Source organism: Prunus avium, chromosome 8, assembly GCF_965620075.1.
Source record: "Prunus avium chromosome 8, drPruAviu1.hap1.1, whole genome shotgun sequence".
NCBI lineage: Eukaryota > Viridiplantae > Streptophyta > Magnoliopsida > Rosales > Rosaceae > Prunus > Prunus avium.
The window spans coordinates 535,488-551,661 of record NC_142291.1 but is presented as its reverse complement, the minus strand read 5'-3'; the positions used below and the strand labels follow the sequence as shown (position 1 = coordinate 551,661).

Here is a 16,174-nt window from a genome sequence, read left to right as displayed (position 1 = left end):
CTCTGTTAGACAATATGCTCCATTTAGAATTTGTCATGCAATCAAGTGCAACTTTCAAACGACCATTGAAACCAGGGAACTTGCTTTGCAATACAAGCACAATAAGTAAAACCAATATGCATGTACTTGTCCCACATCGCCCAAGTAAAGGCTGAAGGGTTGAGGTGCGCACGTATAAATACAAAAGGATGAGCATGTTTAAACATACTTACCTGGACAGGGTCCATGGGCGATCAAGAAGGCCCATGTCCTAGGTTGGTGACCTCCATTGCACTTAGGAGGGGTGCCTGCCTATGGTCTCCTCAAGTAGGAGAGCCAATGTCATAATTTGTTGCTGTGGGGGCTTGCGTTCGCGCAGCCCCTGTCCAAATTTTAGTGCAATGCCAATCTTATAGCCAATTGTAATTTGTGAATTTTTGATTCAATTGTTTTGGCTTGATTGAATTAAACTGTGGGCTGAAACGTCGATTTTATTTTATCTTTTTTTGTCTAAAGGTTAATTTTATATTATTTTGCAAATGGTAAACAGCCCGTGTAGTTATTTTTCATCTTTGTGCTATTATTTTGCAAATAGATGTTCTCTGTAGTTTAAAGGTTATTTGAAAATTTATTAGATACAGGGTTGATAGTGATTATGGTTTGTTTTGGTGTTTAAAGTTGTTATTTAAGTTCTGGGTAAGAGCATTTGGTGTGCGCTTGTGATCTTTTGTTGTTTGGAATTTAGAAAGGACAGTCATGAGAGTTTCACCTTGGCCGAAAGCTTTTCCGAGCTTCAAATTTCTCTGGGTTTGTTATTTTAGTAATTGGTCTCTGTAGTTCTTTAAAGATTAGTTCAAATTTCTTAGATACTAGTGTGATACTGGCAAACGGTCGTGCTAACGGGTTTCCGATCGTGTTCGTGTCAATCCGTTAACTTAACGGGTTAACACAACACGACCCGTTAAGTTAACGGGTGGCAAATACTAGACTCAAACACGACCCGTTACAATTCGCGAATATCCAACATGAGCCGTTAAGAATAAACTAGAAAAAAAAAAAACCAACAACTATCACCGAGCTTAGCCATCAACCCCTTATCTCTGTCCTCTCCCCAAATATCCATATCATAAACACCATAACCACCCCTCAAAAACCCAACCCACATTGACGGACAGTGAAGACACTGGTTCTCCACATTTACATCTAAAGAAAAGAAATTTGAATTCTAAAAAGAGAGAGAAGGAAATGTACTTGTGAGAAAGAAGCATAGAGAGAAGAGAGAAGGAAATAAATATAAACAAAGAAGATGAAAACTTGGGAAACAGCAAGAAGAAGAAAAAAAAAATAGAGAGGAAGAAGAAAACTGTGCTAGGGAAAGAAGAAGAAAACAAGAAGAGAGAGAGAGAGGAATAAAAAAAAAAGTGAAGATAGAGAGATTCGGTGAGAGAGAAGAAGAATAATTAAAAACAAAGTGAAGTTATGTGGGTGTTTTGTTTTGTTTTTAATATGAATTGTGATATAAAATTACAAAACTACCCTCCTTAATGGGTGGATAACGAATATTCGCGAATGGACCCGACACGACCCGTTAACTTAACGGGTGGCTAACGGGTTTACCTGTTTTCAACCAAATCCATTAAGCTTAACCCAAATACTGATAATTTCCTACGAATTCGTGTCATGTCAACGACCCGTGTGCAACATTGACAGGTCTATGTGAGATAGTGATTTTGGTTTATTTTGTTATGAATAAATGCACTTTCCTAATAAATATTAGTATTTTATATTTATTTTGAATCAGTGCAAATTCTTCATAAATATTAATATTTAATATTTAATTACGGAATTATTGTACATGCTTTATTTAATAATTTTATTATTTTATCAAGGCATATATGATATTATAGTTGGCATATATTATGACACCGTGATTTTATCATGCCCACTAATGATATTTTATCACTAATGATCAGGAGAATACCAAAGGACTTGGGGATCAACCTGCAAATCCTCGGTCAATCTGATGAATAATTCTCCGGTCAACCTGATCCACGATCAGTCGGTCAGCCCGACGCATGATTCTTTAACCAAGGCTGACAACCTCCCTCAGAGCCCTATGGTCGAAGCAGGAAATCGACCTCACGGCCCATGGCCGATGTCGGGATTTTACACATGACGGGGCCATAACCTCCCATCACGGCAATCTTGGCGCCGCTGCCACCTATGGCCCGGTTGTGAAGATAGAGAGATTCGGTGAGAGAGAAGAAGAATAATTAAAAACAAAGTGAAGTTATGTGGGTGTTTTGTTTTGTTTTTAATATGAATTGTGATATAAAATTACAAAACTACCCTCCTTAATGGGTGGATAACGAATATTCGCGAATGGACCCGACACGACCCGTTAACTTAACGGGTGGCTAACGGGTTTACCTGTTTTCAACCAAATCCATTAAGCTTAACCCAAATACTGATAATTTCCTACGAATTCGTGTCATGTCAACGACCCGTGTGCAACATTGACAGGTCTATGTGAGATAGTGATTTTGGTTTATTTTGTTATGAATAAATGCACTTTCCTAATAAATATTAGTATTTTATATTTATTTTGAATCAGTGCAAATTCTTCATAAATATTAATATTTAATATTTAATTACGGAATTATTGTACATGCTTTATTTAATAATTTTATTATTTTATCAAGGCATATATGATATTATAGTTGGCATATATTATGACACCGTGATTTTATCATGCCCACTAATGATATTTTATCACTAATGATCAGGAGAATACCAAAGGACTTGGGGATCAACCTGCAAATCCTCGGTCAATCTGATGAATAATTCTCCGGTCAACCTGATCCACGATCAGTCGGTCAGCCCGACGCATGATTCTTTAACCAAGGCTGACAACCTCCCTCAGAGCCCTATGGTCGAAGCAGGAAATCGACCTCACGGCCCATGGCCGATGTCGGGATTTTACACATGACGGGGCCATAACCTCCCATCACGGCAATCTTGGCGCCGCTGCCACCTATGGCCCGGTTGTGGAGCAAATACGACCATTCCCTCATTTGCCACCTTGCTTGACATTCCCAACTCTCGCGTACACCTCCAATGAAATACTAGCCCACGTGCAATTGGGCTCCACACAATTTTCTCATCATAATCCACATAGTTAAGGATACCACCGTCTTATAGTCGACTACTGGACACAAAGAGTAGACAACCAAAACAACTTGCTTGGACAACTCCTCATGCAGATTGACTTGGTCCGAGACCTTGACCTTGGATCCAATGGTGATGAGAGAAGGATCGACGAAGCACCGGTAGACAGTTCGAGAGGCCTCAAGCAGGTCGAGCAGGAACTAGCAGGCAAGGAAGAAGACAAGAACATGCTACTCAACACGCAAGCATGTCACAAGCATCCGCAAGAGATGAGTCCATCCGAGACTACATCAAGAGATTTAAAGCAGAAAAGGCACACATTATGGGATGCAATGACCGAATCATGTCCTTTGCCTTCAAGAAAGGGTTGCCAGTTGAGGACGACTTATACCGCGAGCTGACTATTGCTCCAAGCCAGACTATGGCTGAGGTTTTCACAAAAGTGGAATGCTACATGCCCTGGGATGACGATACATAAAATTATACAAAAAATCTAAAGAGTTTCTTTGACTTATTCCAAACATGAAGAAACTGCAAAAAGGATGGTGGTGGAGAGCTGACGTAGAGACGAAATCATTACAAAACGAAGACAAATAGGAGAAACTTTATGTCTTTGAAAATACGGGAAAATGGGAGAAGGTAGAAAGGGAGAAAGGGAGTGGGGAGGAAGAACAATGGCTTCCTCCCCTCTCAAAGTGAAAACGTTTGTAGAGTGTTTTCTTGGAGAGAGAGGGCAAGGGTTTTCATCTTTTATGTCTTGATGAAATTTAAATATCCCGTCTGCCGAGTTTCAATAATTTCCATGTGAAGTTAGGATAAAAGGAAATTATAGAAGCCAGAGACTTGTAGTTTAAGTTGTTAAAAATATTTACTATGCACGTGAAATCCTAAGTTTGATTTCCACTTTCCAGTATCGCATGTATAAAATATATATATATTATAACCAGTCAAACTCAATAATAACAACCTATCGACATTTTAATAGGCAACGTGATTTCCCTCCACCATCACCAGCATTTCTATCACCAGTCACTAAAACTGTCGCTCTAGTTGTGGCTGCTGCTTCCATCCATCAACGTGGAAGTATATATTCTTGCCACCTCCACTATTGTCCTTGTCATATGTTTATATTTTTTTTCAAGTGATATCAATTTTATTTTATTTTTTGTCAAACTTCGTCTCCGGACCATCCAATACAGTAATCAAATACAAATTAGGAATTTGACCCAAATAAATGATGCGTTGAATTTGCTTTCACGCGCAAGAGGACGAAAGGGATGAGAGAATGTATCAATTATCCTTGCGTTATTTTGTCCCACATCGAGCTAGAGAGCGAAACAGCGAATCTGAATCTTATAAAATGCGAAGCATGCAGATATTCAACTCATACCTTTCTCGGCCTTTTGGCTAAGATCAAGTGTAGTATCTGTTCTTATCAGTTTAATATCTGATACGTGGGCCAATGGCCCACATGATATTAAATTAATTTTTTTAGGGGGAGGGTCCACCACAGTAGCTTGCTACTGGGGCTCTCGTGTGTCGCCCAAGCGTTGCACTACAGCATGGGCCTGGCGCACCCCAACAAAGCTAGTTGAATTTTTTTCCCAACATATTTTATTTTGATTTTCTGTTCCCGTGGTGGCCCAAAATAATGGCCTTTTTTATTTTGTCCTCGTAAACACAAAGACCAAATTGATGCTTTAACTAAACTTGTTGGTGCCATTGATATTGGCTTGTAATTTGGCTTCCTATTGAATTTTAGGTTTAAAAGAGATGCATCTTAGTTTCAGTAGGGCTCTGTTAGGTTTCTAACGAGTCTTAAGCTTAGACATGGCTTAAGGGGATGATGATATTAGTTCATGCTTATTTATAGGGTCTGAATTAGCTAAACTTAATCAATGTGTTTCAAGCCTCATTCTTATAACTGATGTTAAAGCAACATTGGATTACTTCTGGCTTCTAGGTAGCACCATTCTTATAACTGATGGTAAAGCGGGTATCAATGTCAAATTGTGCCCAAGAGGCATGTATTATTTGACTGACAAAAGAGGCATGGGAACTTGAAGTTTGACTGTTTTGTCCAAATACAAGAAAGCTGAAGCATGTCTTGTTACTCTGTGCAACTGGCTTTACATTGTTCATTTCAGTGATGCTTCTGTGACTGCATTGAATTTAACAGTTGCCAAATATTACTCATGCCTAGAGATTGGATTGCATTTTTTTGCTCTTGTATACTGGTTTTGAGTGAAATTATTTTGAAATGAAGAGATTGTGGTTATTTTGCAGGAAGACACGTGGTATGGGAGCTGCTCGTAAGCTGAAGGACCACCGCAGAAGGCAAAGGTGGGCGGACAAGTCATACAAGAAGTCTCACCTTGGGAATGAATGGAAAAATCCATTTGCTGGCTCATCTCATGCCAAGGGCATCGTTCTAGAAAAGATGTGAGATTATTGATACTCTTCCTCGCTTGCTCTAAAACATGGGATATTATAACTAATGCCACTTTTAGGTTTAAACTGAATTGTCACAAATTGTGGACTGTTAATGCAGTGGAATTGAAGCTAAGCAGCCGAACTCTGCCATTAGAAAATGTGCTCGTGTTCAGCTAATCAAAAATGGGAAGAAGATTGCAGCTTTTGTGCCCAACGATGGTTGCTTAAACTACATTGAGGAAAATGTAAGTTTCATCTTTCAGCATGTTAGATTTCAAGGAAACCTTGGTGAATTTGACCAAAAAAAAGGAAGGAAACCTTAGTGAAGAGTTTTAAATCTTTTATAAAGTCAAGGAATCCTCTGTTCGTGTTTGCTTTCATCTACTATATTTTCTCAAGTTAATGATATATTTGTTGCGTTTGGTGCAGGATGAGGTGTTGATTGCTGGATTTGGTCGGAAGGGGCATGCCGTGGGAGATATTCCTGGAGTCAGATTCAAGGTTGTGAAGGTATCTAGTGTGTCTTTGGCCCCGTTTGGGATTGTTTTTTTTTTTTTGCCAAAAACCTGTTTAACTTTAAAGTGAATCAGTTTAAGGTGTTTGGTAAAAATAAAATATCCTGCTTATTTTAAAAGCAATGGTCTTTTGACAGTAGTTTTTAAAAGCAACTTCGGGGTTGCTTTTTAAAGCTGCTTTCAATTGAAGCAGCGCACTCCCTTTAATGAAATTTTTGCAATTCCGCAAATACCCTTATTAGGTTAGATAATTATCCTCACGTATTTCTCTCAAATATGCAGACACCAAAGTTCATCTTCACGTAGCCTCCCAAGGCTCAATCTCTCTCAATCTCTTTCACAAGGTAGATTATCAATCTCTTCAAAGTTATTGATTATAATTTTCTGGGATATATTTATTCTTCAATCTCTTGAAATTTTTATATACGTGCTGCTTTTGTTTTTTGTTTTTTCTATACTGGTTGTGCTTATTATGTATATCTGATTCTTGTGTTGGAAATTTTTCCACACGAAAACTTCCTGGCCAAATCAAATCTATGGTTTCTTCAAGCATGAACGATGTTCATGCCATCCTAAAATTTGTGCTGGGGTCATGTCTATTTTAGTCATTATAAATAGTTACAGCACTTTTATGGTAAAATTTACCAACACATTTTCTTATTAACCAAAAAAAGACAGTATGAACAGCATGCAGCTTAGCTCAAGGCTCAATGAAAAAGTCCCATAAATTACATTTACATGGGTGGGTTTACTATTTACAAGGGTCTCGCCCACATATTACGAAGTTGAAATTCAAGGAACTTTTACTAATCACCGATCTTATATTATTTGACAAACATGTTTAGTTGACTGCAATATCTTACATATATTTATTAACATTTTTAAAGTATGGGCTCTTTTGGAAATTTATTTTTACCTAATATAAACAAGCACAAGCTCTATTTCACATCTTTATTTATTGTAACCATATCACGCGAACTGATCTTTTATTATTGCTTGTGTTCATAACTTTTGTGTTTCCGAGACAAACTTATACTTCTTTTTTGGATGAACTATAACATAAACTTTGTACTTTCACTCTGTCGTTAAATATTATCAACATATTACTAATTAAGCTTAAGCTTATTATTGTACAGTTTTTTACTTTATTTAAACATTTAAGAAAAGGTTAACAGAAACAGTTATACTATTCGTTTAGGCTTAGGCCACCACCTTAAGGAAAGGCTTGCTCTGTGGAATGTTCACTTAGCATATAATTTGACAGAACTTTTCATATTTTTTTTAATAAAAAAAAAGTCTGAAATAATCACAGTGACATGTCACATGTCAAGGAAATTAAATTAAGATCCTGGATCACAAAGTTAAAGTGGCATTTACCAAACTAAATATTGTTCCCATTATTTCAACGGAAATAATGGTAATTAATTTTGTATCTCGACAGAACAAACACCAGTGTAATTGTAATTAGTAAATTATTTCGTACAACAAAAACATAGTTGTTATTCCATGCAACAAAAACAAAGGCTATGTTAACACCTGAAACCCATACAACAACAAAGTTGTTACAAGTCTGATTATGCCATCTCTTGAAAACTCACACTAGTTGCAATTCCATATTCCATATACACTATCTCATTGCTTGTTTTTAATTGAATTCTTTGTCTTTCGTCAACTAATCATAGACCTTACCACAAGCTTCAATAATCTTTCGCAGTCCAACAAATCACCCCTCCTTCACTATTTGTCAAATATATTTAGTTCACTCCAATATCTTACATAAATCGACAAATTGAAGTAAATAAACATATGTTTCACGTCTTATTATAATGTATTTTTCCCTTACATAAACAAGCACAAGTTCTATTTCACTCCGACATACCTATTACAACAAATCTTTTATTTATTGTACCATACCATGCAAACCGATCCTTTATTATTTCAGGGGAAAAAATTATGACTTGTGTTCATATTTTTTGTGTTTCCGAGACTAGAACCTAAACATGGTACTTGGTAAGGGTTTCCACTTGTATATATATTTTTTTTAACATGATCAATTTATTACTAATTAAGCTTCTTTTTTTCTTTTTGTGAAAACAACCTTCAAGTTTCAACCACTGTGGTATGGAATGGAAGTGACAAGAGCTAGACGAAAATACTTCTCAAGTCAAGAATCAAATAGCCTAATAAGGGCTTGCTCTGTGGATTGTTCACTTACCATTTAATTTGACAAAAAATTTCATATAAAAAAAACCTGAAATAATCACAATGACATATCACACGTGCAAGGAAAATGGAAGGAAATTAAATTAAGATCACAAAGTTAAAGTGACATTGACCAAACTAAACCTCCACACATGTTTGTTCCCATTATTTCTTCAGGACTCGAAACCCTAATTATCATCGAGTATCCAACTAGCAAATCCAATTCACAATTCAATTGGATGTATCATCGAGTTTTCCATTTATACATTGTCCTTCATATTTGGTGTCCAAAAAGGGGATCAACGAAAGTGAAAGTCAATAGAAAGTTTCTTTGAATGAATAGGCAAAAGGATTTGTGCCTCTTCCACTTATCGAGAGATTTTGATGAAAAACAGTTTCTATTATACAAATTTGGATCTATGTTTAATTTTGACTCATTTAATTCTCATTTTGCCCACAATGAGAATGACTAACTCTCATTTAATTTTGACTCGCTTAATTCTCATTTTTCCATGACTAACTCTCATTTCACCCCGCATATCATCCCATTTAAAATTGTTAGTCAGCTTGTAACAACTAGGAGATGCAACCATAACAAAAAAATGTTCATCTTCTTCCATTTTCATGTGTTCCTAATAACAACTGGGAGATGGAGCGGAGATACAACCATAACTCAAAAATGTTCCTTCCTTTTCATTTGTTCTTAATAACAACTAAGAGATGAGGAATTAGGAAATGCAGCCATAAATAAAAAAAGTTTTTGTTATGTCTTTCATCTTCGAAGAAGCTTGATATACATATTTAGTTCGCTCCAATATCTTACATATAAGTAAAAATGTTTTTAGATAATATAAACATCTCACATAATTCGAAATGTTCTAATCCTTTCCTAATATAAACAAGCATTGAAAGTTGTATTTTATTGTAACTCATCATGCAAACTGATCATCATTATTTCAAGGTATAAAGCCATGACTTGTATGATCTTTCACATTGTGTTCACATGTTTTGTGTTTTCACACTAGTTTTGCAATATACAATATTTATTGTATAAAATATTACTAATTTGCAATCACTATGATAGCTAACAATTTGTTTTAGACATCCAGAGCTTACAATTATTCAATACAGTTAAGATTCTTCCAAAATCAACCATTCCACAACTCAAACCTGCCAATAATTTTGCATTCTCATTTGTTCTTGATAATAAGTCAACTATTCTCCTGTTCTTGATAATAACTAAGACATGGAGGAATTAGGATATATGCAGCCGTAAATAAAAAGTATTCCCTTTATGTCATGCACACACAGTTGACAAATGAACTACTTTGAAGAAGCTTGTTTAGTTTGCTCCAATACCTTACATTTACATATATATATATATATATATATATATATATATATATATATATATAAAAGACATACCATATAAGTCCAAATGTTCAAATCAATTATGAACATTTTCCTTTCCTAATATAAAACTTACTGCATTGAAAGTTGTATTTTATTGAAACTCATCATGCAAATTGATCATTATTATTTCAAGGTATAAATCCATGACTTGTGTTCATATGTTTTGTGTTTTCGCATTAGAACATTTTTGTTTTCTGTTTTCTGTTTTCGAGACTAGAACATTATACTTGATTTTTTCAGACTTTCCACTTTCTACATTAGTGTCAATTAGCATAAGTGAATGTAATTACAGTGTGCAATTGCTTCTTCAAAAAAATAAAGAACAAGAACAGAGCACACAAGGAAAATTTATAAGGAAACTATATTATGATCCTGTATTACAAAGTCAAAGTGACATTAACCAAACTAACCCACACCACACATGTCGTTTGCCATATTATTATTCTTTCACCTCCAGAAAAACTTGATCATCCGACCAGTACATATAATGCATATATAATTCCCGGAATATATCCCAACAGTGTCAGCAACAAACAAATCCAGAACTCCACCTGCATTTTTCACAATATGATTTAACAATTAAATCAAACTCAAAACTCAAAAAAGAACAGAAATAGAATGGCTTTTGGGCATTAGGGTAAAAGAATTTACTCCACAGCCGTAGCGGAGGAAGACCCCAACAGGTGGCAGGATAATTGCCAATATCACTTCTAGAAACGTTTCTGAACCCATGATGATGAAGATGATGAGACCAGTTGTGCTAAATTTGGTTGAGGATCTTATGCTTGTGCTAAGGATAATGTGGACCGAGAGAATTGGATTTACTTTCAGTGAAAGAGAAGTAGAGGATATATAAGAGAAGGAAGAACACTTATCAGTAGACCATTTGAAAAATGAAAAAGTTTCCCTCCTATCTCCTCCCTCTCGACGTTGCACAATGTGAAGGATAGATTGATACTGAAACCCAAATTTGGGTGCTAAGTTTTCACATGGTGAGCGTTGTTGACACCATAACTGACCAAGCAACTAGAAGAAACTCTAAGCAAAGCAAGAGGAGTCCCACATCGGAAATCTACAAGAAGTGAAGACTCCCTCTCACCTATAAAAGCATACCACTCTCCACTTAAGAGGGGATCCGAAACTGAGCTGGGTTCCCTCTTCAGGACTCTCCTATTAGTCTGGCCTCCGAGTCCTGGGTCTCCAGACCCGGGGACTTGACCCCTGGGCTCCAGACTCCAAACTTTGTACCTTAGACCCTAGGCCGTCTTCCATTTATCTTTGGGTCTAATCCCCTTGTACAAATGTAAACAATATCATAATGAGAACATCTTCTCTGTGGACGTAGCCCATTCATTAAGGGTGAACCACATATATCTTGTCTTTTGTATATTCATAAACTGGCTAAGTCCTCACATACACGCAGAAGGTCCAAACCTTCACTCATCATCCATCACACCTCATCACTAAGTTGGACTCAATCTTGGCCCAACCATTTTGAGCATCAACAGTTTGGCGCCGTCTGTGGGAATTGACACAAAAGGCTTCTGTCGTTCTCCCCTTCTCCAGTGCTCTTCGGCACCCATACAATCAACATCACCTAGGCTGCCGTTAGGCAATGCCTTACTGGAGCCACCTTGAATGCCAGGTCAACAAATTGCAGAAGACAATATTTTAAGAAAAAGCCAATCAGTGTGGCTATACTTTGCATGGCTTGCAGGGCCAACCCAACATCTCAGTTCAAAGTACCGACCGACACTTCTTTGAAGAGTAAAAATATGGGGACTTGAGCTTGTCCCACAAGCTCCATCATTCGGCGTGCGCTGCCTTCGGCACCCCACCATACCCTTGCCATGGTCACGACACCCTTGCTTGGCTGACCCAGGTTCCTTACAACAGTACAAGAGACCCCAGCCTTAGCTCCGAAGGTCTATCAGTCGGAGCTTGCCGAACGAACTTGAGTCTTCTCCTTGCAAAAACCCTTGCAGCCATCTATCTATCTTTCAAAAGCTCTTGCCAAAGACACCCCAGCTCTGGCAAAAGCAGTTGAAACCTCACGGCACCAATTGAAGCCAAGAGAAATCGCGAACGCCTTGAAGGACCAGCTAAAAACTTTGCCCACACTTCAGAAGGATCGAAAGGCTCCAATCACTTCCTTGCCGTCAGTCAAGGACCCAGACCCTAGACGGTCCTAGATTGGATGAACCCCCCTCCACGAACAAATGATGAACGACACCACGGACCCAGCTCCAACTCGATGCAAAAACTAGGCACTTAGACCCACTCTTCGCCGAAGACAGATCAGCCCCTCACCAAAATACCTTTGAATATCTCTTGCCGGTCGGCACCTCCTCCGAGCTGAACTACGGACCCAGCTCCGAATATATTTTGGAGCCTAGCTTCCCTGCCGAACGGCAGGGAGCATGCAGAAGGTGAAGGAGTGACTTATCAATTTTTGGCTGACCCAGCCCCTCAAGCTAAAAGGTGACGACATGTCTTAAGCTAATAGGGGACTTGCACCTCCTCTCCCCAAACCCTGGCCCTTATCTCCAATCTTTGGACTCCCTTACCGAAGGTATAAAAACCCTAGCTATAAAAGCACAAGGGCCCAGCTACAAAAAGGCCCCAGCTACGTTTCAAAAACGGAAGGACCCAGCCTCTAAAAATCCGAATCTACCCTCAAAACCCTAGCCACCACCTGGGTCAAGGAGGCTTGCCGAAGCCCAGCTTTGGAACCCGGCCCCAAGGCCATTGCTCAAGCCCAACATCGCATAAAACTCCATTGCTGAAGTTTCAAACACACCTTCGCGCCACCTTGGCCTTTCTACTAAACGAACACTCGGACCCCCATGGACCCAGCTCGTAAAGTGCCCCCCAAGACACCCTTTCCAAATCTGGAAGCCCCCAGCCCCCGCTGAAGCCCAGCTCCACAGAGCACAAACCCCAGGCCTTCGCCAAAGCCCAGCTCATGAGGCCCACCAACCAAGAACTTGGAAACTTGCGGGATCAAGCCCCTCATTCTTCTCGCCGAAGGACAAGCCCTTGCCGAAGCTTTGAAGGCCCAGCTCCAAGGACATGCCACAAGCTCAAATGTCCACAAGGTACCCAAATTCTTTAAATAATAATAAAAATTGTACATATGCATTCCTTCCCTTCGGCACCCTCGTGCCCAAGCCACTTCCTCTTGCGACATGCAAGCTTGGCACCTTCGGCACCCCATGCCCTCTGGCATTATTGCGACATGCAAGTCTTATGCCTTCGGCATCCTCATGCCCAACCACTTCCTCTTGCGACATGCAAGCTTGGCACCTTCGGCACCCCATGCCCTCTGGCATTATTGCGACATGCAAGTCTTATGCCTTCGGCATCCTCATGCCCAGCTACTTCCTCTTGCGACATGCAAGCTTAGCACCTTCGGCACCCCATGCCCTCCGGCATTATTGCGACAAGCAAGTCTTATGCCTTCGGCACCCTCGTGCCTAGCCACTTCCTCTTGCGACATGCAAGCTTGGCACCTTCGGCACCCCATGCCCTCCGGCATTTTATATTGCGACAAGCAAGTCTCATGCCTTCGGCACCCTCGTGCCTAGCCACTTCCTCTTGCGACATGCAAGCTTGGCACCTTCGGCACCCTATGCCCTTCGGCATTTTATATTGCGACATGCAAGTCTTGTGCCTTCGGCATCCTCGTGCCTAGCTCTTCCCCTTGCCACATGCAAGCTTGTTTCGCCTTCGGCACCCCCGTGCCTAAGCCCACCTTTGGCACCCCTGTGCCTAAGCTCACCCTCGGCGCCCCCATGCCTAAGCTCACCTTCGGCACCCCTTTGCCTAAGCCCACCTTTGGCACCCCTGTGCCTAAGCTCACCCTCGGCGCCCCCTTGCCTAAGCTCACCTTCGGCACCCCCATGCCTAAGCTCACCTTCGGCACCCCCGTGCCTAGGCACATTGCCTTGCCACATGCAAGCTTTGTGTCACCTTTGGCATCTCATTTGCCTTCGGCACCCTCGTGCCTAGCTTCACCTTCGGCACCCCTTTGCCTAAGCCCACCTTTGGCACCCCCGTGCCTAAGCCCACCTTTGGCACCCCCGTGCCTAAGCCCACCTTTGGCACCCCCGTGCCTAAGCCCACCTTCGGCGCCCCCATGCCTAAGCTCACCTTCGGCACCCCCGTGCCTAGGCACAATGCCTTGTGACATGCGAGCTTGTGCGTTTGGCAAACCACTCTGCCTTCGGCACCCTTGTGCCTTTAGCATCCCCTTTGCCTTCGGCACCCCCGTGCCTAAACCCATCTCTTGCAACATGCCTTCAGCACCCCCCATGCCTAAGCCCACATTCGGCACCCCGAGCCTAGGAACATTACCTTGCAACATGCAAAGCTTTGTATCGCCTTCGCCATCCCAACTCCAAAATTATGTCAGTATCCAAGGGACCTAGCCCCCTTCCGAAGGCTCAGCTCCAAAACAAACTCCTAAGGCCAAGCTGAGTACTTAGGCCTAGCCCTTGCCTAGCCCTATCTTGAGCAAAACAGGCTCAATAAAAGCCATAGATGGCCCTTACTGATCGGCACCTTGGTCCCCCGCCTAGCCCAACACTCAGGCCTAGCCAAATATGCAGCTTAGCTCCTTGCGAAGCCTAGCCTCCTTCCAAATTCCAAAACTCCCAGCCTCTGGACACTCATGCCAGCCCAAACTATAACTAGACTCCTTGCCAAAACCATTGCGGCCCAGCCCTTGCTAAATGCCCAGGCTAAACCCACATGACCCGGCTCTTCCTAAAGTGCCCGGCTCTCCTGTTGAAACATTAAGAGGCCAGCTCTTGATGTTGGGCCCAATTCCATGCTGAAGCCTCAAAAGCCAAGCCCGTGTGGGACTCTATTTTTCTCTCCACGCTCCCTACCGTTCGGCAAGGAAGCTAAACCCTCAAGCTTTGCTCCTTTACCGAAGCAAATGGCTGACCCAGCCACAAAAAAAAAAAAAAAAAAAAAAAAAAAATTGCACATGCCGAACGGTAGGCAACATGCAGAAGGAATTTGGGAAGCGAAAATGCCCACTTGGCTAGCTACTTGGCTGACCTAGCCACAAAAAAAAAAAAAAAAAAAAAAAAAAAAAAAAAAAATTTTGCACCTGCCGAACGGTAGGCAACATGCAGAAGGAATTTGGGAAGTGAAATTGCCCACTTGGCTAGCTATTTGGCTGACCTAGCCACCAAAAAAAAAAAAAAAAAAAAAAAAAAAAAATTGCACATGCCGAACGGTAGGCAACATGCAGAAGGAATTTGGGAAGTGAAAATGCCCACTTGGCTAGCTACTTGGCTGACCTAGCCCTCCAAAAAAAAAAAAAAAAAAAAAAAAAAAAATTTGAACCTGCCGAAGGTGTCATGCAGAATCAACTTGAGGAGGACTTGGCTCCTTGGCTCCAGCCAACCCACAACAACAAAAAAAAAAAAATAAATAAAAAAAAAAAAAAAAAAAAAAAAAATTTTGCACCTGCCGAACGGTAGGCAACATGCAGAAGGAATTTGGGAAGTGAAATTGCCCACTTGGCTAGCTATTTGGCTGACCTAGCCACCAAAAAAAAAAAAAAAAAAAAAAAAAAAAAAAAATTGCACCTGCCGAACGGTAGGCAACATGCAGAAGGAATTTGGGAAGTGAAAATGCCTACTTGGATAGCTACTTGGCTGACCTAGCCCTCCAAAAAAAAAAAAAAAAAAAAAAAAAAAAAAAAACCTTCTCTCCCTCCAAACCACTTTGGTTTTTTGTTGCAACTTCTCTCCCTCCAAAGTTCTTCTTACCCGGGGACTTGGGGGACTGGGGATAGTGCACTATACGACTTGGAAGACAAACTACGGTGTTGCTCGGCCAGTGCACTTAAGATTACAAATCCCCAAGCAAGAAGTACCTTCTTACTCGCGAACTTGGGGGACTACTGTTGACACCATAACTGACCAAGCAACTAGAAGAAACTCTAAGCAAAGCAAGAGGAGTCCCACATCGGAAATCTACAAGAAGTGAAGACTCCCTCTCACCTATAAAAGCATACCACTCTCCACTTAAGAGGGGATCCGAAACTGAGCTGGGTTCCCTCTTCAGGACTCTCCTATTAGTCTGGCCTCCGAGTCCTGGGTCTCCAGACCCGGGGACTTGACCCCTGGGCTCCAGACTCCAAACTTTGTACCTTAGACCCTAGGCCTTCTTCCATTTATCTTTGGGTCTAATCCCCTTGTACAAATGTAAACAATATCATAATGAGAACATCTTCTCTGTGGACGTAGCCCATTCATTAAGGGTGAACCACATATATCTTGTCTTTTGTATATTCATAAACTGGCTAAGTCCTCACATACACGCAGAAGGTCCAAACCTTCACTCATCATCCATCACACCTCATCACTAAGTTGGACTCAATCTTGGCCCAACCATTTTGAGCATCAACAAGCGTAATCCTTGATAGTGAGGTTAATCCTTGATAG

The 16,174-nt window shown here is 40.5% G+C and overlaps 1 protein-coding gene and 2 non-coding genes across 3 annotated transcripts; 2 read left to right on the top strand and 1 right to left on the bottom strand.

The window, feature by feature from the left end:
* The first annotated feature begins 204 nt into the window (after positions 1-204).
* LOC148291071 (U1 spliceosomal RNA) lies at positions 205-365 on the top strand. Its single transcript, XR_015827031.1, has one exon. It is a non-coding gene; the product is annotated as a U1 spliceosomal RNA (small nuclear RNA).
* A 4,168-nt stretch (positions 366-4,533) lies between these two features.
* On the top strand, positions 4,534-4,729 carry LOC148291070 (U2 spliceosomal RNA). The gene has a single exon (XR_015827125.1). It is a non-coding gene; the product is annotated as a U2 spliceosomal RNA (small nuclear RNA).
* Positions 4,730-10,177: 5,448 nt separating this feature from the next.
* On the bottom strand, positions 10,178-10,442 carry LOC110757419 (low temperature-induced protein lt101.2). The gene is made up of 2 exons (XM_021959010.1): positions 10,362-10,442; positions 10,178-10,261 (listed from the first exon to the last, which is right to left on the bottom strand). Exons 1-2 carry the CDS (start codon positions 10,440-10,442, stop codon positions 10,178-10,180), a joined length of 165 nt encoding a protein of 54 aa, XP_021814702.1.
* Between the last annotated feature and the right edge of the window lie 5,732 nt (positions 10,443-16,174).